At 37.7% G+C, this 21409-nt stretch overlaps 1 protein-coding gene across 1 annotated transcript in view; it reads left to right on the top strand.

Annotated features, from left to right (window-relative positions):
* The window catches only part of DNAH8 (dynein, axonemal, heavy chain 8), a 555032-nt gene that overhangs the window by 240190 nt on the left and 293433 nt on the right, over positions 1-21409 (top strand). Inside the window, 9 exon segments of the mRNA XM_006882162.1 lie at positions 1169-1322; positions 7618-7781; positions 9013-9115; positions 11235-11339; positions 12003-12164; positions 14092-14316; positions 17819-17991; positions 18250-18428; positions 20120-20307. Coding sequence (XP_006882224.1) covers positions 1169-1322; positions 7618-7781; positions 9013-9115; positions 11235-11339; positions 12003-12164; positions 14092-14316; positions 17819-17991; positions 18250-18428; positions 20120-20307 — 1453 coding nt within the window.

The following is a 21409-nucleotide window of genomic DNA, read 5'->3' as shown; positions in this document are numbered from 1 at the left end:
GCTATAAATAGAAATTATATTCTTATACATGACAACACATAGATGATCCTTGAAAGTATAATGTGAAGTGAAATAAACCAAGCACAAAAAGGCAAATTTTATATGATCTCACTTGTATTAAATGTCCAGAAGAGGTAAATATAGCAAGGTAAAATGAGATTGGAGATTACTGTGGGGTAAAGAGAGGAGGAAATGGGGAGTTAAAATGTTACAGGACCCTAAAGAACAAATGGAAACACTGGGAAATTCCATGACACAGATCAAAATTACTTGTCACAAACTGAGGTCTGCTTCCTGATCCAGCCTTAGGTCAGTGGGATCTTCACCTAATAGGTTTCCATTGCTTCGTCCATGACTTACTCTCAGTCCCTCTACTTGCCTTGCTGTGTGCAACTCTCTGGACACTATATTCTCATAAATTTCTCAGCTGGCTCCGGTGATCAAAAACAGGAACTTAACAATTCTGGAATATCTATCCTGGATCTCCACTAGTAGTACTTTTGTGTGGAATTAGTTGTCTGTGAATGGGAAAAGCACACCTGTAAATGAACTTAAAGCCTCAAACTGATTCTGGTCTTGTGGCCTCCTTTCTCTAGGTGAACTTGTATCTTGTCCTATCTCTTCCTTGATGAAGCCTTCTAGACCTTCCACAATAGGAAATACCCTGGATATTGGTTCCTCTCCCTAGATTCAGTGGTTCTACAGTCTAGTAGCAAATAGTATACTCCTATGTGTCATTCTCATAAAAAGATTCCTTGGATTTTATTCACAGATATATTGGAAAGCCATCCTATTTGTTCTCAGAGGTAACCAACACAATTCTTGGTCTATTTTCCTATTTTAGGACTAAGAAAAGGGAACAATAAAGGAATCACTGAGACTTTATAAGTAATATTTATAAAGAAACAAAATATGAATTATATGATATTTATTAACAACCCTTTAGGGAATACATGTTCATTTCCATGGAATTGCTTCTCCTTTATTTCATTGGTGGTGATGGTTTTTTGCCGTCAAGGAGGAACCAACTCTTAGCTGATCCTCCAGTGGGTTTTCAGAGACAGTTAATCAAACAGGAGGAGACTGCCAATTTCCATGGGTAGGTAGTACAATTTTTGATATCTTCCTTGAGAACATATTTCTCATTCTTCTTTAATTTTTTTTTTAGATATAATACTCCATTTAAAAAGAATATTCAGAACTGGGTGTATAAATTGTCTACTTCTTCAGATATAATTGAAGAGTGGCTGGTAGTACAGAATCTTTGGGTTTATCTTGAAGCTGTTTTTGTCGGTGGAGATATTGCCAAACAGCTGCCTCAGGTAAATATGGCTTTTATAACTTCTGAAGAGGCTACTATGGTATGGGCTGTTTATATGTAAAAACCTTCACAAAGACATGTGATTGAGTTGATTATTTTGTACCAGGAGTTGACAAATTATGGCTTCAATCAGTCAACTCGCCTATTTTTGTATATAAAGTTTTATTGAAACAGAGACATGCCTGTCTATGTATTGTCTTAAGGCTTCATCACCATGATTTTTAATTGACTCCACAATGACTAGAAATAGGGTGCTTTTGCACAACGATGACAGAAGTGAGTAGTTGTGAGAAATAATATCATGTGACCTGCAAGCCCTACAGTGATTACTGTCCTTTATAGGGGAAAAACCCCACGACACTCAACTTTAAAAGTGATTTATCTTGATTTTCTCTAGCAGAAAGAAGAAACATTTTCTTGAAAATTGACATAGGGTGTGAAGTACATTATACACGTGGTACCATTAAATTATATTGTAAATGTGGTACCATTAAATTTTAAGAGTATCAATTCCGTGAATTAACACCTGCAAATACAAGTTAACTTTTAGCAAATTTAAAAATTATTGTTGTTAGGTACCATCGAGGTGGATCCAACTCATAGCTAACTCGCCTGCAGGTTTTCAAAGGCAGTAAATCACATGGCAGGAGATTGCTCATCTTTCTCCCATGGAGCAGTCAGTGAATTCAAACCATGTATTTTCAGGTTGGCAGCTCATCTTCTTACCATTAGGCCACCAGTTGCTGTTGTTGTTAGGTGCCATCAAGTTGAGTATGTCTCATAATAACCCTATAACAAAAGATTTCAACCCTGCTCTATCTTGAGCCATCCTCACCCTTCCTCACACAAGAGCCCATTGCAGCAGTCACAATGTCAGTCAACCTGATTCCTCTCCTTTGAAGACCCTCCACCCTTCCTAGTATCATGTCCTTCTCCAAGGAATAGCCCCTCCTAGCAACATGCCGAAAGCATATGAGGTGAAACCTCATCATTCTAGCCTCAAAAGAGCACTCTGGCTGCTTCCTCTCCAATAACTTGCTGTTTGTTCTCCTGGCCACTCATGGGATGTTCAGTGTTCAATACCACAGCTCAAAGGCATTACTTCTTCATCTGTCATCCTTATTCATTGTCCAGCTCTCAGATACATAGCAAGTAGTGAGAAAAACTATTGCCTGAATCAGACACATCTTAGTCCTTAAACTAACTCCTGAATAATTTGGAGGGATGCCTAACTGAAGATTTTTCTAGTGCAATGCGTCTCCTTATTTCCTGGCTGCTGGTACCACGGGTGTTAATTGTGGATCCAAGCAAGATGAAGCTGTTGACAGTTTTAGTCTCTTCTCTATCCATTCATGATGCTGCCTGTTGATTCTGTGGTAAGAATCTTTGTTTACTTGACATTGAGATGCAATCCATACTGAAAGCTACATTCTGCAACAAGTGCTTTAAGTCCTTCTCACTTTCAGCAATGTGAAGTTGTGGCATCTACATAATGCAGATTATTAATAAGTCTCCCTCTGATCCTGATGTCACACTCTTCATAGAGTATAGCTTCAGAGCCCCCTTGAATTTTAATAATAACAGATTAAAAACAAGGAAAATGAAGGCAAGGAAACTTAGCCTTAGAAGCCTTCAACAAAAGCTTTAAAACAATAATTTGGGGGTCTTTGTTCTTTGTAGTAAGGATCAGAGTGAATTCCCCAAATAAAGAGATTGATCCAGTCTTCACATTTTTACTTCTCAGTCCTTATCACCATCTGCCCCTGAGACATTCTCTCTTTGTGTCCCTAGCTACCCAGAGATCAGGTCCAAGCTCTACCCAGGTCAGAGCTCAGAGGTTCAGAGGACAATAATTTCACACTGCTGAGTAGTTAGACACTAGTACAGATCTGGGGAGTCGACATGATATGTCAACCTTCCAGTCCGTTGGCTACAAATCCGGGACTGCTTTTCCATTACCCTTTAGGATGCTACCAATAAGCTCCGGTACTCATTGCATCATTTTCTGACCTGGTGGCTTCTACTGTCCATTTGGGTTCTACAATTCCTTGGAGTGATTTTCAGAATTCATAGAGAATAGACTATACTTTTTGTTGTTATGTTTGATCAATTTGGAACTGCTTTATAGCTGAATTTCACAGGGTTTTCAGAGTTCGTAAGTCACATGAAAGGAGATTGAGTCTCTTTCTCCCTCAGAGTAGCTGGTGAACTTGAAATGTCAGCCTTTGGCTTGGTAGTGTCACTCCTTACCTACCACTAAGCCATCAAAACTCCCTGTACTATACTTAGGTTGTTGTTGTTGTTAGGTACCATCAAGTTACCTGTGACTCATAGCAGCCCTTTGTACAACAGCTCTGAAACCTACCCTTTCCTGAGCCAGTTTCATTGACTCCAACACACCTACCCCCATTACCCCAGTTACTATATCAATTCATCTCATCCGGGTTCTTCCTTTCCTGTGTTGTCCTTCCATCCTTCTGAATATTATGTTTTTCTCCAAGGACTAGTTCCTTCTGGCCACATGCCCATAGTGTGTGAGACTGAGATTCAAAATTGTGACCTCCAAAGAGAAACTTGGTTTCACCCTCTCCAAACAGACTTATTTGTTTTCTTGACAGTCCAGCACCACAATGCAAACGCATCAATAATTCTTCTGTCATCTTTAGTTATTGTCCAGCTCTCTGATGCACAGCAAGTAATTGCAAAGACCATGGACCAGGCACTCCTTAGTCTCTAGACTGATGATTGCTTCTTAGTACTTTGGACAGGTCCCTAACAGCAGATTTTCCTAATGCAATTCATCTTGATTTCCTAACTGTTTGTGCCAAGAGTATTGATTGTGGATCCAAGCAAGCTGTAATTGTTAACAACCTCAGTCTCTTTTCTATACATCATGGTGCTTCCAGTTGGCTCAGTGGTGAGAATCTTTATCTTCTTGATGTTGAGCTTAAATCCATATGGAAGACTACAGTCCTTGACCTTCTGCAGCAGGTGGGTCAGGTCATCCTCAGTTTCAGCAAGCAGGGTTATGTCATCTGCATAATGTAGGATTGTAAATGAGTCTTCCTCAATCCTGATGCCGCACTCCTCCTCATAAAGCTGAGCCTCCCAAATGATCTGTTCTGCATATATATTGAAAAGGTATGGAGACATGACACATCCCCGATGCATTCCTTTCCTGATTTTGAAACCAAGAAGTGTATAAACAAAAAGATACAAAGGGTGAGTTCTGAGAGAGTTCCCAAGGCAACATTTTCATTTCCGAAGGGACATGCTATCTGAATAAGGGCAGATATTCTCATCATCCAGGAAGCTTTTTGAACCTCATATTCAAGACTTTTATTTGCAACTTTTGTATGATAGACTAAATTATTCCTCTTGAATGTGCTTAAAGTCAGTCTTTCAGTTGAGTCTGTTGGGTCTGCCAGCCACTACTTGCCAATACAAAGTCTCGGATGGCCTAGAAGTCTCAGACAAAGGAACAACTAATTATTAAAAAATTTTTTTCTGAAGTCAAGAATAAAGGTCAGTGAAATTAGGACCTTTGTCCCACTAAAATAAACTTTTGAGTTGGTTTTTGATTCACTAGTATCTTATTGGACAAAGCTGAACTTCTCCAGAGGGTTTTCAAGGCTTTAAATCTTTTCAAGAAACAGATCACCACATCTTTCTTCTGTGGAATGGCTGGTGGACTAGAACACTGAACTGATTAATAGCTCAACTCTTTAACCACTGCACCACCAGAGTTCCTTTCTTTATCCCACAGGCCTTTTAAATAAATGCCAATAACTAACTAGTAATTTTATTCTAAGGGAGTTCTGGTGGCCTAGTTGTAAGAAGGTTATTGTTGTTGTTGTTATTTGCTGTCGAGTCATTTGTGAATCATACTGACCCTGTGCACAACAGTCCTGAACCCTGCTCTATCTTGCACCAGCTTCATTATCTCTGACACATTTACCCACATTACCTCAGACACTGAGTCAATTCAGCTCATTCAGGGCCTTTCTCTCTTGCTGTCCCTCCCTAAGGACTGGTCCTTCCTTGCAACATGCCCAAAATATGTTAGACGGAGCTTCAGAATCCAGGGAGCAGCCTGGTTTCGCCCCCTCCAGGAATGTACCAGCTGCTTCTCTGAAGAAGAGCAGTCTCCTTCTGTGTGATTACAGCCTTTGAAAATCCACTGGATGGTCAGTTAAAAGTCAGTTCTGACTTGAAGGCACATACCAACAACAGTAGTTTTATTCTGAAAGTATTAGATACTTTATAAGAGGTTAGCCTCTTATAAAGTCAAACTTACTCCTACTGAATTTCCATACCTTTAGTCATGGCTTTTAGATTAAAAATCAAGGATGAAATGATTTTGAAAATGATATATTTCCCTTTGTGCAACACATTATAAAAGCATGAAGTGAAAGAATGTTGTATTATAATAACAGAAACTTTCTATTTATAAAATACAAACAGAGCTTTTGTTTTGAATTTTTATTGTTTTCCTTATCCCCCACCCTCCTCATTCCTGGAGTCACAAGAGAATTATGGAAAAATTCTCTGCTCTATAAGATTTAAAACCTTAGAAACCTTATGCGTCATCCCTACTCTGTCCTTTAGGGACTGAGTCATAATTGACTCAATGGCAATGGGTTTAGTTTGGAGGGGCGTGTTACTGCAGGGTTGTAATTATTTTGAGTGTTCTGTTATCAAATTGTTTCATGTTGCTTTAGTTTTCTCACCAAACCAAAACACCTGGGTGCTCAAAGACTAGATGTGAACTTTTAAGTAGAAAGCTCTGTCAGTGGTATGTGGGGAAGAAACCCTTCATTACATGCAAGGAAACAAATAAAAAATAAACTCCATGGAGACAAAGAAGTGTTTAAATAAATGTTGTTGTTATGTGCCGTCGAATCGCTTGTGACTCATAGCGACCCTATGTACAACAGCCCTAAACTCCGCTCTGTCCTGTGCCAATCGCACTGTCTCTGACACTCCCATCCCAATTATCCCAGTCACTGAATCAATCCACCTCATAGAGGGCCTTCCTCTCCTGCGCCGTCCCTCTACCCTCCCAAGCATGATGTCCCTCTCTAAGGACCGGTCTCTCCTCACAACATGTCCAAAGTATGTTAGACGGAGCCTCAGAATCCTTGCCTCCAAGGAGCCACCTAGTTTAACCCTTTCCAGGACAAATCTGTTTGTTTTCCTAGCAGTCCATGGTATTCTCAATACTCTTCTCCAGCACCACAGCTCAAAGGCATCAATTCTCCTTCTATCCTCCTTGGTCATTGTCCAACTCTCTGATGCATAACAAGTGATTGCAAAGACCAGGACCTGTATCAGACGCACCTTAGTCTCCAGAGAGACACCATTGCTCTTCAGTACTTTGGAGAGGTCCCTAACAGCAGACTTTCCCATGGCAATGCGCCTTTTAATTTCCTGGCTGCTGGTGCCAAGACTGTTGACTATGGAGCCAAGCAAACTAAAGCTGTGTACAATCTCAATCTCTTCACCATCCATCCTGATCCTGCCAGTTGGTCTAGTGGTGAGAATCTTTGTCTTCTTGACATTGAGCCTCAATCCATATTGTAGGCTGCAGTCCTTGACACTCTGCAGCAGGTGCTTCAGGTCCTCCTCAGTTTCAGCAAGCAGGGTTGTGTCATCCGCATAATGCAGATTGTTGATAAATCGTCCACCAATCTTGACCCCACATTTCTCCCCATAGAGCCCAGCTTCCCAGATAATCTGTTCTGCATATAGGTTGAAAAGGTATGGAGATAGGATGCATCCCTGGCATACGCCCTTCCCAATTTTGAACCATGCAGTGTTCCCTTGTTCTGTTCTGATGACTGCCTCCTGATCCAAGTATAAGTTTTGCATTAGCACGATCAAGTGTTCTGGGATTCCCATTCTTCTCATAGTCAGCCATAGTTTGTTATTATCTACACAGTCAAATGCCTTTGCATAGTCAATGAAACACAGATAGACATTCCTCTGGTATTCCCTGCTTTCAGCCAAAATCCATCTAACATCAGCTACAATATCTCTAGTACCACGACCCCTTCTAAACCCAGCCTGGACTTCTGGTAGTTCTCTGTTTACGGCAAAGGAATTTAGTTTAAATAAATGGCTTCATTATATTGGGGCTTTGTTGTTCAAAATTAGCTCAGGTGAAAAAAATTGTTCAAATGATGTTGCCTGAGACTAATTAAGGTGGGTTTGAAGAAATATTAAGAAATTCCAAAGTGAAAACTTTATCTAGTTATCCAAATGTTAATCTTTAATGACTACGGATTTGTTTTTAGGAAGCAAAACGTTTTCAGAATATTGACAAGTCATGGATAAAAATAATGCAGCGAGCTCATGAGAATCCCAATGTGATTAGTTGTTGTGTTGGAGATGAAACTATGGGGCAATTGTTACCTCATTTGCATGAACAGTTGGAAGTATGTCAGAAGTCACTTACTGGGTAAGAGTTTAATTTTAAAATTTCCTGGTTACCTATTATTTTACATGTGGTGATATTTTATCCTAAACAAATTAATGGCATTAGCTGCATTTTAAGTTTGGTTATGAGGGTAGGCATGAGGGACAGGAATTTAAAATTTCACGTGTATTTACATTTTCTTGGGTAGGGGGAAAGGTGTGTAGGATTTGAGGGTTGGTGGGTTAAAGCTCTAACCACATTAATGAATGAGAGTTGCTGTAGGAAATTATCACAAACTTAGTGGCTTAAAGCAACGTCATTTTGTTTTTGGGAGGCCAGAAGTCCAAAGTCAAGGTGTTAGCAGGACCATGTTCATTCTAAAGGTTTTAGAGGGATCTGTTCTATGCTTTTCTTTTAGCTTCTAATGGCTTCATGCATTCCTTGGCTTGTAGTTACATAATTCCAACCTTTGTCTCCACCTTCATTTGGCTTAATCTCTTCTCCTTAAATCTCTCTTGTCATTGCATTCAGGGCTAACTTGTGTAATCCTTGATAATCTCCTCATCTTAATTTCACCTTCAAGATTTCTTTTCAAAATAAGGTCAGATACACAGGTTCTAGGGAATAATATGTGGTCAGACATATCTTTTGGGGGCCACCAATCAACATTGTAATGTGCAGTTGCACCATAAAACCAGTAAAAATAATTAATGGATTACTTTCTTACAAGCCAGTTCATTCTCAGATTCTATTGAAATAGGTCTATAAAATGATAGCATGCCCTTATTTTCCCAATGAAATCCAAACTTTATCATTATATCAATGCACTAATCCTCTTTTAGTCTAAAAATGTCCCTGTTTAGAGATGTGTTCATTTTAAGCCCTTAAGCCATGAGATTTACAATATTTTTTTTATGAAGGATCATAAGAAGTCTCTTGTTGAGAAAACAGAAGCTGAAAGATGTTGGGGCAGCCTGTTGGGACAGGTGTCTTCCCCAGTGCCATCTATGTTGAAGCATGGGATTTGATTTTCATCAAATACACCAGAAGCAAATGTTTTACTAACTGCAAACTGCATGGCAAAATTTCTTCCATTGTAGTATACACTTGCTAAATGCAATTTGTAATTATGGATATTAGTAGTCTATAAATATTTCTAGACTAATCTGATCTTGCTAAGGATGTTAATAATAGTGCCTGGACTGTAGATAAGTAAGTAAATAACTCAGAAGAAAAAAAATCATTTGTAATGTGTTATTGATTTTATTTTAAGGTATTTGGAGAAGAAGCGATTACTTTTTCCAAGATTCTTCTTTGTATCTGATCCAGTTCTCCTGGAAATTCTTGGGCAAGCCAGTGATTCTCATACCATACAGGTATATTCTAAATATCTACTTATTTCCCAAGTGTTTGGGTTTTTTTTTGAAACTAGTGTACTTAACAATAAAGAAAATTACATTGACATCTTATTATTTTTTAAAAAGTATTGGCAAGAAAGAATAGTATTAAAAATATGTCAAAACACCTCTGAAATCTTCTTATAGAGTAAATAATTTAGCTTAACTAGAAAAGAAATTCTGCCATAAGTATTATATTTTTAAGATCTATTGATATGGAACAAAATTGACAACAGGGGAAATGAGTTAAAGGAGGAGGAACAACTCAGAAAAAGGAGTGTGAGAACAATTCTACAACTGTCACTGAGTTGTATACAGAAGCTGTTGATTTGTTTATGTTCAGCTGTGTATATTCCCAACAACAATAACAAAAAAGAAAAGATATTCTTTTAGATATAAAATTTTCTGTTTCCTGTGCACTTGTGGCCTATCTACCTGGGGGAATTCAGCTGGACTAGGGAGTAGAAGTCAGTGGTTATAACACTAATTAGGTGGATAATCTTATGGAACTTCTTAATTTCCTTATATCTCATTTTCCTTAGCTGTAATATTGGGATAGTAATGACCTCCCTCATATGATTATCATGAATACTTAATGGGTAATATGTGTTAATTATAAAATATGTAACAAAAGTTATGGTGCATAGTATGTACTTCCTAAATATAAATCATTATTATGAATATTACTGTCTATATGTTTTTAGTTTGAATTTGTGTGGTTTGAATTTGCCCTTTTTTGCCTCAGAATGTTTTTCAAGTGGTTTTATTCATTTCCAATACTTCCAGAAGAAAGAAAAACAAAACAAAAAACCCAACTAACTATAGAGTACTGGGCATTGAAGGTAGTGAAACACCCATCCTAAAGTGCTTTCTGGTTTGGGAATCTAGAATGTGGCTTGTATTGTCTTCCTTCTTGGTTTCTAGGGAGTTGTGGGAAAAGAAAACAGAAATAAAACAAAAAAACCAAGAAGGAAATTAGAGCTGTGAAAGGAGAAGATGAAGCCAAGAAAGAAGGCAGACTGAGAGGTGTCTGGGAGGGAGATAGGCAGGGAAATATGGTTCAGTCTTTACCTGGAGGAAGGTGACTCTCTTTAGTCTGTTCTCCACAGCATAAAAATACCCAAACCAAGGGTACTGTGGGCAGAGACAGGGAGTAAGAGAATTAAAAAAGATCCAATGGGGACTTGAAAAGATGGGTTAATAGTGGGTATAGATCAATGGTTATTAATTTGATAAAACTCAATGTATTGACTGAAACACAATGTGCATGAATTTTGTATGCAGAGCAATATAAAATTTTTAAAAACTAACAAAAAAAGAAACTATATGTTGAATAGCTTTTCCTTAAAAATAAAAAAAAAAGTAAATTTTTTTTTAAAAAACCCAACATCCAAACCAATGGAGCTCTGGTGGCCTTGTGCTAAGGAGCTTTGCTGTCAACCCGAAAGCATGTAGTTCGAATCTATCTGCTGCTCCCCAAGAGAAAGATGGATAATCTTCTCCCTAAGTGCCACTTAATGTCATAAAATCCACCTGAGGATCAGCTACAGATCAGTTCTAACTTAGTGGTATAGAACTTCTAAAATATCCAACCCAAACTCATTCTATTGAGTTGATCCTAATTCAGAGAATACTGTAGAGCAGAGAATGGCTCCATGTAATTTTTATGGGGAGCTCTGGTGGTGTAGTTGTCAGACATTGATCCACTAACTCAAACATGGCATCTCTCTGGTAGTTCAAATCCACCAATGGCTCCTTCTAGAGAGAGAGATGGCCAGTCTCTTCCCATGCTATGATTTGGCTGCAACTTGACATCAATGAGTTTAATCGTTGGGAGAGCAGATTTATAGGTCTTTTGTCAGGAGGTATTGCAATACTCAGAGAAAACTCACAAGACTGGATTGTAAAGAGTTGAAGTTCTATTAGTCTAATGACCATGGAGAGTCTGAATTATTATTTTTTAAGACAATGAAGTAATATTCTTAATCCTTTAAAAAAGATAAGAAAATGAATGCTTTCAAAGATATTTCAATAGCTTGTTGTGTTTAATTTTTTTCCTCCCAAAAGTTGTTTTTGCTATGTCTTGTGCTTCTTGCAGCCGCATCTCCCTGCTGTTTCTGACAACATAAATGAGGTGACATTTCATCCCAAAGACTACGATCGTATGATGTCTGTCATATCAAGAGAAGGAGAAAAGATTATGGTAGTTAAATCAGCTGAACTTTTTATTAGTAGTTGTTGTTGTTATGTGCCATCGAGTCACTTGTGACTCATAGCGACCCTATGTATAATAAATATCCCTAAACTCTGCTCTGTCCTGTGCCAGTCTCACTGTCTCCGATACACCCATCCTGATTACCCCAGTCACTGAATCAATCCACCTCATAGAGGGCCTTCCCCTCCTGTGCTGTCCCTCTACCCTACCAAGCATGATGTCCCTCTCCAAGGATCAGTCCCTCCTTAGTTTAATAAATAAGTTACACTGGTGGAGAGTATTTGCCTCACCCAAAGACAAACGTGTGCATGTTCATATAAACGTGTAAAGGAGTATGTGTGTGTTGGAGTGGAGTAAGATTCAGGTTCTACTTCTGTAGTCTTGACTTTGCTATTAATGCAAACTATTTTGGTAAATTATTTAACTTCTTTGAAATTTTTTATCATCTGTGAAATGAGTACTGTGTCATTTCCTTCCATGTGTACTATTACATGATTTTAGCTTGTGCTTTGAATATTTGCACAAAGTATGAAACGATTTGCTTTGCATTGAGGTATTATGATTTATCGTGTGTGGGATATTTATAAAGCACCAAACTCTTAATATTTTTCAATGTATTTATAATTATTTACAATCTTTTTTCTCTTTTAGTTGGATAATTCCATCATGGCCAAAGGTCCTGTAGAGATTTGGCTTCTAGATTTGTTAAAAATGCAAATGTCATCATTGCATAATATCATTAGATCTGCATTCTATCAAATCAGTGACACAGGATTTCAACTCTTACCTTTCCTAAATCATTTTCCAGCACAGGTGAGATGAGCAATATTTTCAATAACCATAAAAAAGAAAAAAAAGGAAGGAAACAGTCTACCTGGTAGTGGGGAAGCAGTTGTATCTATGTCTTAGAGGAGCATCCCCAGTCTCATTTCAGCTCAACTCTCAGACACCTGCTGGTCCACAACTCCTGAAGGGACAGAGACAGTATTCACTTCAGCTATTCCTCTTCCTTCACTACAAATCTTGAATTACTGTACAGTTGTTGATATTATGTGCCATCAAGTTGCCTGCATCTCATAGCAACCCTATGTACAGCAGCTCTGAACCCTGCTCTATCCTGAGCCAACCTTATTATCTCTGACACCCCTGTCCCTATTACCCCAGCCACTGAATCAATCCATCTCATCGAGGGTGTTCCTCTCTTGTGCTGTCCCTCCACCCTCCCAAGCATGATATCCCTCTCCAAGGACTGGTCTCTCCTTGCAACATACCCAAAGTATGTCAGACGAAGCTTCAGAATCCTTGCCTCCAAGGACACCCCGGTTTTATCCTCTCCAGGACAAAACTGGGTTTTTTTCCCTAGCAGTCCATGGTATATTCAACACTCTTCTCCATCACCACAGCTCAAAAGCATCAATTCTCTTTCTATCAACCCTATTTACTGTCTAACTCTCTGATGCATAACATGTAATTGCGAAGACCATGGCCTGAATCAGATGCACCTCAGTCTCAAAACTGACATCATTGCTCTTCAGTAGTCTGGAGATGTCCCTGACAGCAGATTTTCTCAACGCAATTCATCTTTTGATTTCTTGCTTCTGGAATTAAGAGTGTACAAACAGTAGAGACAGCTAAAATAATATCAAACAACATACTATGGAAGGCGACCTTCATTATGGAAGGCAAGACAAATACTGTGACTTCTTATAATATGTAATATTTTTTAAAAACTTTATCTTGGCTTTCTGGATTATCATTACTTCTCTGTGATAATGTCTTATGAGGTGCTCTAGTAGGTCGATTGAGAGAATAGGTCTTTGACTTAAATCAACATGTTTTTCCTTTCCTAGGGATGCTTGACCATGTAAGTACTAAAAGAGAGACTTAAAAAAAATATTAAAAAAGAGACTCTATCTAGTTTACACTGAAGGTATAGACATTGATGATTTGAGGTCATCAAGTTTAGATCAGAGGTGATGTTCAACAGGATATAATAAGAATGTTGACTAGTTTTCAAGACTTTGAGTTTAATATGTATTTGTATTCAGATTTCTGCCAAAGTGAGATTCTGTCCAGTTTGCTCTGGATCCGTTGCTTGGCTTTGAGGGTGAAAAATAGAAGAACTGTTTCAACAGGGACTGAGGATAGAGCATGTTCTGCTTACTGTCATACTTTTCCTGGAGCAGGAACTCTAGGCCCAAAGTGACAACCACTCATAGTCTCTTCATGCCTGTCTGTCTCATGTAAAAGAAATTAGAAATGTAGAGACAGGTAAAGAGTATTGGAGTAAGAAGTCAAGAGAGGGGATAGGCAGCATATGGTTTTTAAAAGGTACAAAAACCTTTGGAAAATCCTGGTCAAGAAAAGTACACATAGTCTATTCCATTTACTTTCCTTCAGATAAAAAGAAAAATCATGGTGCTATCTAGTGATCTACAGAAACAGCATCTTCCAGGACAGGCTTCCATAATAGTTCAATAAGATGTAGAAATTATTGTAATTGTTATTTATATATGAACATTGACATAGTCAAATATTAATGGTAAGAACTTTAAATGCCTCTCCCCTCCTTTAGAGTAGCGAATGGACATCTCCTTTCTAAGTGATTATTTTTTTTTCCTTTTTAGTTTTAGCTTAATTAAATCCAGTTTTCCTTTTTATGGATAAATGACCACCATGTATCCTTGCAGATGATTTTAGTTATTGGATGGATTTCCTTTTCTTCTGGACTTTTTTGTAGGTTGGGCTTTTGGGAATTCAGATGTTGTGGACACATGATTCTGAGGAGGCTTTAAATAATGCAAAGGATGACAGGAAAATCATGCAAGCAACCAATCAGAAGTTTCTGGACATTTTGAATACTCTCATCAGTCAGACAACACATGACTTATCCAAGTTTGACAGAGTAAAATTTGAAACTCTAATTACCATCCATGTGCATCAGAGGGATATTTTTGATGACTTGGTAAAGTATCTTTTTCTTAATTTTAAGTAACTAGTATAGGAATCATTTGATACTGTTGTTTTGTAAGAAGCCTTGGAGGCAGAGTGGCTTTTAGTGCTTAGCTGCTAACAGAAAGGTGTAGGAAGATATTGTGGGAGTCTGCTTCTATAAGATACTGAGTGTATGTTTTGTACTTTGAGTCAGAGTTTTCAGTGGGTTTTCAGGGACAGTAAATCACATAGGAAGAGATTGTTCATCTTTCTGCTGCAGAACTGCATATGGATTCAAATTGCATACTTTCCCATTAGCAGCATGGATCTTTACTGCTAAGCCACAAAGATGACATCCTTGGAAAGGCTATAGGTCAGTTATGCTCTGTTCTGTACAGTTGCTATTAGTCAGAATTGACTTGATGACATTGGATCTTAATATTACTTATATGATATTTTCATCTACTTGGTTCTTTCTGTCAGTGTTTAGGTCACTAACAGAAAAGTCAGCAGTTCAAACCAACTACTGTGCTCTTGGGGAAAGTGAAACAGTCTCCTCCTATTCAGATTCATAGTCTTCGGAGCTCAGTGGATGGTTACCAGGAGTTGGAATCAACTCAACAGCATTATCATTGGCTTTGGCTTTGGTTTTACACTGTATCTGGTGTACCTGACGGTGCAAATGATTAAACACAGTGTTAATGGAAAATACTTCTCCTCCTCTTCCCATTTAACCGTTTTCTGCCTTACATGGGTCCCAGGCTTTGCAAGCTTTAATGTATTGTATTAATTTATATTATAGACCCCGGCTGACTTTGCCAAGCCACTGAAAGTCATAACCTAGCCAAGGTGACATACAATAACTTCAGCCATTCCTGTACTCTCACCAAATACCCAAGAGTAGATTTAACCCTCCTGCTCTGTATATTTTTCATTGATTAAGTGAAAAGGAATAAGGAGTTGTACTGCTAACCCAAAGACAGATGGTTTGAATCCACCAGTTGCTCTGTGGGAGAAAGAGTGGCAATCTTATCAGTCTTCTCCAATGCAGTTTACTGCCTCTGAAAACGTGCTGGAGGGTCAGCTATGAGTCAGTTCTGACTCAGCATTATGTAACAACATTACAATTATATTTTTAACTCTTTGTCTTTTGTGTATATGATTTGAGTGAAAGATTACAAAGAAATTAATTTTACATTCAACCCTTCATGTAGATTTTGTTCAGTGGTATTATTTTCTGTACCTAAAGTGTAATCATATTTTCCCCACTTCTCTCTGTAATTCTGATTTCCATCAATCTTTCTATATGATCTTCTCTTTCTTTAGTGATATTTTGCTGATAATCATTTTACTACATTTTGCCTTTCCTTTTACCCATCTTTACATACATCTATTGTCTGTTTATTATTTCCTAGCACCATGTTCCTCCTTTCTCATCCCTGGTAATTACGAAGAATGCTTCTGTGTGTAAACCTTTCTTTAGCTTTTTATAATAGTGGTTATTATGAAATATTTGTCCCTTTTTTACTTATATCACTCAGCACCATGTCTTTTCTATTCATCCATATTATGCAGTGTTTCACAAATTCTTTATTGTTCTTTAGTAACACATAATACTTTAGTGTGTATTAAGCCTGGTGAATTTTTGTATCTTTTTGCTATTGTGAATAATACTGACATGAGCTTGAGTATTTGCATGTATCTGTTTGTACTGCAGCTTTTGTTTCTTCTGGATACATACCTAGTTGTGGGATTGCTGGATCAAATAGTATTGTCTGTTTTCCATTGTGACTGCCCCATTTTACATTTCCACCAGTGGCATCTGAGAGTTCCATTCTGTCCACATCCCTGCACACATTTGTTGCTTACAGACTTGGTGAATTTTGCAGTTGTTGCCAGGAGGAGCTGATGTCTCATTTTCATTTAGATTTTTATTTGCTCAACTGTTAGTGACCTTGAGCATTTTTCATGTGATTTTTGGCCATCTGAAAGTCTTTTTTACTGAAATGTCTTTTCATGTCCTCTGCTTATTTTGCAATTGAGTTATTTTTCTTTTTCTTGTTGAGATGTTGAAGTTTTCCATAAATTTTAGGGATGAGTCCCTGGCCAGATATGTCATTGCCAGGGTTTTGTTGTTGTTGTTTTTTCCTTCAAGAGTGAAGCATCTCTTTTCACTCGTAGAGAAGTCTTTTGATGCACATAAAGATTTAATTTATAGGAAGTCCCAGTGAGAAAGCTTTATAGAGAAAGTGGCACTTGAATTAAGTATTTTAAAAGGAGAAACTGACATAGAATAAAGAAAAATATTTCACAGGCTATTTCTAAAAGGTGATTTTTTTATTAAGAAAATTTTCTTAGATTAAGTTTAGTCCAGCTGGCAGTCTTATATTTGATAGTCTATGTATGCTGTAGTTTGAGCTCCTAGGAGTTGCAAGGCCAAGACAAAGGCACACAGTTCAAATCCACCAGCTGCTCTACAGGAGAAAGATGACCAGTCTGCTTGTGCTGTTTACTGCCTCTGAAAACCTATTGGAGTGTCAGCTATGAGTTGGTTCTGACTCCATGGTACATAACACTAACAAAGTTTATCCCCCTTTTTCTTTGATGAACTTCTTAGTTTTTGGTTTTGTGCCTAGGCCTTTGATCCATCTTGAGTTAGATTTTGTTCATAGTGTGATGTATAGATTTCTTTCCGTTTTCTGAAAATTGATACCTAGTTTTGCAGCATCATTTGTTAAGGAGGTTGTCGTTTCCCGTTTTAATGGCTTTAATCTCTTTGTCAAAGATTAGCAGTCTGCAGGTACATGGATTTACTTCTGGGTTCTCCTTTATGTTCCATTGGTCTATGTATCTGTCACTGTACCAATCCCACACTACTTTGATTACTGTGGCTGAATAGTAGGTCAGAAAGTGTAAGACCTCCTACTTTGTTTTTCTTTTTCAGAAGTGCTTTGCTGATCCAGGATCTCTTTCCCTTCCTTGTGAAGGTGGTAATTATTGTCACTATCTCTTTGAAGAATGTGACGGGGTCTGAATCACAAGGAATGGTTATTTTTATCCTTTTCTGTAAATTCTAGAAAGCCAAAAACATGTCTTTCTCATTCATTCAGCCCTTATGAAGCTTAAGAAAGAACTCTAATAAATATTTTTTGTTACATGAATAATAGTAATAGTAAATGAGTGAATAAAAACTGTCCATAAGTTATGTGCTGTTGCAACTCAGAGATATGTTGTTGCTGTTATGTGCTGTTGAGTAGCCTGTGACCCACAGTGACCCTATGTACAGCAGCTCTGAACCCTGCTCTATCCTGAGCCAGTCTCACTGATTTCAACATAGCAACCCCCATTGCCCCAGTCACTGTATCAATCCATCTCATACAGGGTCTTTTTCTCCTGTGCCGTCCCTTTACTCTTCCAAGAATGATGTCCGTCTCCAAGGACTGGTCTCTCCTGGCCATGTGCCCAAAAGTATGTGAGGTGGAGCTTCAAAATCCTAGCTAATATGTAACTTCTTGTATCTTTTTGTTTTTAAGGTAAAAATGCATATCAAATCAGTTACTGATTTTGAGTGGCTAAAACAGAGCAGATTTTATTTTAAGGAAGATTTGGATCAAACTGTGGTGTCTATTACAGATGTTGATTTTATTTATCAAAATGAGTTTCTGGGATGCACTGATCGTCTTGTTATCACTCCATTAACAGATAGGTAAGAAATACATTTTTGTTGTTGTTTCATTTTGTAATTGAGTATGTAAAAGCATCTTAAAATTGCATTAAATATTAACATAAATGTGTTGCTGTGATGTTGGGTATACATTATCTCATCAAAGTCAGTCTAACAATGAAATAACTTTAACATACATATGTTTTTTAAAATTTTGTGATGTAGAAAATACACAAGAGCAAAAGTAAGTTTCATGGATAATCTTGCATTAACAATACTTTATCTGATTGAAATTTGCAGATGTTATATCACATTAGCACAGGCTTTAGGCATGAACATGGGTGGTGCTCCCGCTGGGCCTGCAGGTACTGGCAAAACAGAAACCACAAAAGATATGGGACGATGTTTGGGAAAATATGTGGTTGTGTTCAATTGCTCAGATCAGATGGATTTCAGAGGCCTGGGAAGGATTTTTAAAGGCAAGTGTTAAGATTATATTAAATAATTTTTGGTGCATTTATTTTTATTATACTTCAGTGCTCTTTTCTGTTTGTAATCAATAGTGATATTGTTTCAGATAATCAACATTAGCATGAGTTGATCTGTATTGTATTGCCATTTCCTTAGGCCAAAAAAATGGTCACATATCATCAATTACATATGTTTCAATACTATTGCTGGTGGTGTACTTCATTTGCTAGGTGGGCCAGGATTGGATTTTGAAAATTGAATCCATTTCTTTCCTGAAATAATGGTGGAGGAAATAAAAGCAAGATAGAAAACTGACTCTGTGGGTCATTTTAGTCTACTGAAAGGAAGGATTTTAAAAATAGAGTTTTGTTTGTTTTGTCATTATTATTTGTAATTGTCATTGTTGTTGACAGTAAAACATTTAACAAGTCAACAATTTCTCCATGAACCGTTTAGTGACAGGGTTACTTTCAAGTTGTGTAACCATGCTCACCCTCCTTTTGTAACGTCAGCCATTATGGTTCCTACCTATTCTTTCTGGTTGTTGTTGTCAGTTTGATCCCATAGCGAGAGTTCTGAAATGAATTATTTTATTTTTATTTCTCTTTTCTACAAGTACCAACATTGGAAAACAAGAAAGGGAGCTATTAGTGAATGGGAAATTTTGAGAAAATCCTGAAAGAGAAATAGGAAGTGGTTTTAGCTGCACAGAGAAAAAAAATAGAGCATTTCAATCCTAGATCATGTCCTTTGCTGGTTCTCTTCTATCTATTCCCATTCCCATGGTGGTATCATGTAGACTCAAGATTTAGATACCATTGATATGATAACTTCCAGATTTATTTCTAGTATAGACTTCATGAAATTACAGACATTTCCCACTGACAACTCCACTTAAATGTCTGATGTTAGGTGCCATGGGGTTGAGTTTTGATTCATTACAATCTTATGTAACAGGATAGAACTGGTCCATTGGGTTTTCTATGTGTTATTATGAGGAGCCCTGGTATTACAGTGATTTTGTGCTGAAAGTTTGCTTTGAATCCACCAGCTTCTCTGGAAAGAAAGAAGTCTTCTCTCACAAAAATTTACAAGCCTTCCATAGAGATAATTCACTGCCATTGAATCAGTTGTGACTCATAGTGAGTGACTTTCCATCGTGTTTCTGAGGCTTTAAGTCTTTACAACTGTCCATCTTGCTGCTGATTACTGATTAGAGCAAAGTCCAGCAAACGTTGGCTTATTAGTCTCTGGAGAGATTTCAGCCTTTTTCTTTCCAGAGAAGCTGTTGTTATACTGATTTTGTGTTGGAAGTTAGGCATTTTGAATCCACAAGCTTGGTCTTTGCATTTGTCTCTCAGTGTCTAGAAATATCTAGGTAATAGCAATAAAAAAGGAACAATGAGAGATCTAACTTTTCTTATTCTGATGAATCAACCTTACCATGGCTCCTGGCAGTCCCTAACTGATCAAGGGTTCCTACCATCAATATCTTGAGTGTAATGGCTTAGCTAAACTTTCATTTTAGTGTGTGCTATTTCTGTTGCTTTGATAATGATACATACATAAATAAACAACCAGATATACAACTTTAAATTATGTTTCAATAGGTAATTGCTTAGGAGCACTTTGGGGAAAGGATAGTCATCAAGAAGGTGTATAAAGGTAACCTTCACAAATCAACTGTTTTTTATTTCAGGCCTTGCACAGTCAGGTTCCTGGGGCTGTTTTGATGAGTTTAACAGGATTGAACTGCCTGTGTTGTCAGTGGCAGCCCAACAAATATATATTGTCTTAACAGCAAGAAAAGAGAGGAAAAAACAGTTCATTTTTTCTGATGGTGACTGTGTAGATTTAAATCCAGAATTTGGAATATTCTTAACAATGGTAAGAATACAAGCTTTAAGTGCAAGTTGATTAGCTTAATTGGTAGAGACTTAAATAAAATAAAGCTTATACTGATTGGTAAATGACATATTATTCAAGAATCATGATGATTGTATGATTAAAAAAGAATAAGACCAGCTCACAAAAAGGTACAATAGATTATGTTAATAATAATGATAAGCCATAAAAAAAATCCACTTCCTAAAGTTGGTTTTAATTCAGAAACCCTATAATAATAAGCATAGAAACCAATCCCACTGCTGGCCATGCAGTCAATTCCAACTCATAATGGTCCTATAGGAAAGTATAGAATGGTCCTTCCTCCCCTCCATGTTTTCTGAGGCTGTGAATTTTTTTTAATTTTTATTTATTTTTTTATTATTATTTTGTGTGTGTGTACTGTCAAATCGGATCTGACTGGTACAGGAGGAGATGGTCTCTCCTTCTCCAGCAGAGCATCTGGTGGATTCGACTCACGCACCTCTGGGATTACAGTGCAGTTTCTTGCCATTAGGCCACCAGAGTTCCCTGAGGCTGTGAATTGTTAAGGAAGATACTGCTGCCTCATTCTGTGGAGTGATTGGTGCATTTGAATGACTGACCTTTTGTATAGCAGACTTGTGCTAAACTTATGATACCACTAGGGGCCCGATACTGATACTTACTTATTATTTATTGAGCATTTATTATCTATAGAAGTCTCTGTGTGATATAAATTGTTAAACACCTGATTATTTCCCAAAGTTTTGGTGTTTAAAGATGCAGCCAGAGGGTATCTTGGAAGCAAGGATAGTGAAGCTTCATCTTTCATATTTTGGACAATCTAAGCCAGGCTATTTCTTGGACAGCAACATCATGCTTGGAAAGACGGAGGGTCAGTGAAGGAGAGGAAGGTCCACAAAGAGATGGATTGACATGGTGACTTGGACTCTAGTGTATCAGAGATGGTGAGGATGGCACAGGATAGGACAGAGTTCTGGTCGGCTCTTCATACAGTTGCTATGAGTTGTATCTGACTTGATGGTACCTAACAAGAACAACTTATATGCCTTGGAAGACAAGCCTTTCTGCTGAAAGGCCACAGCTTTGAAAACCCACTGGA

Source organism: Elephantulus edwardii, unplaced genomic scaffold, assembly GCF_000299155.1.
Source record: "Elephantulus edwardii isolate Elephantulus edwardi_28Jun2011 unplaced genomic scaffold, EleEdw1.0 scaffold00017, whole genome shotgun sequence".
Lineage (NCBI taxonomy): Eukaryota > Metazoa > Chordata > Mammalia > Macroscelidea > Macroscelididae > Elephantulus > Elephantulus edwardii.
This window is presented reverse-complemented; position numbering and strand designations above follow the sequence as displayed.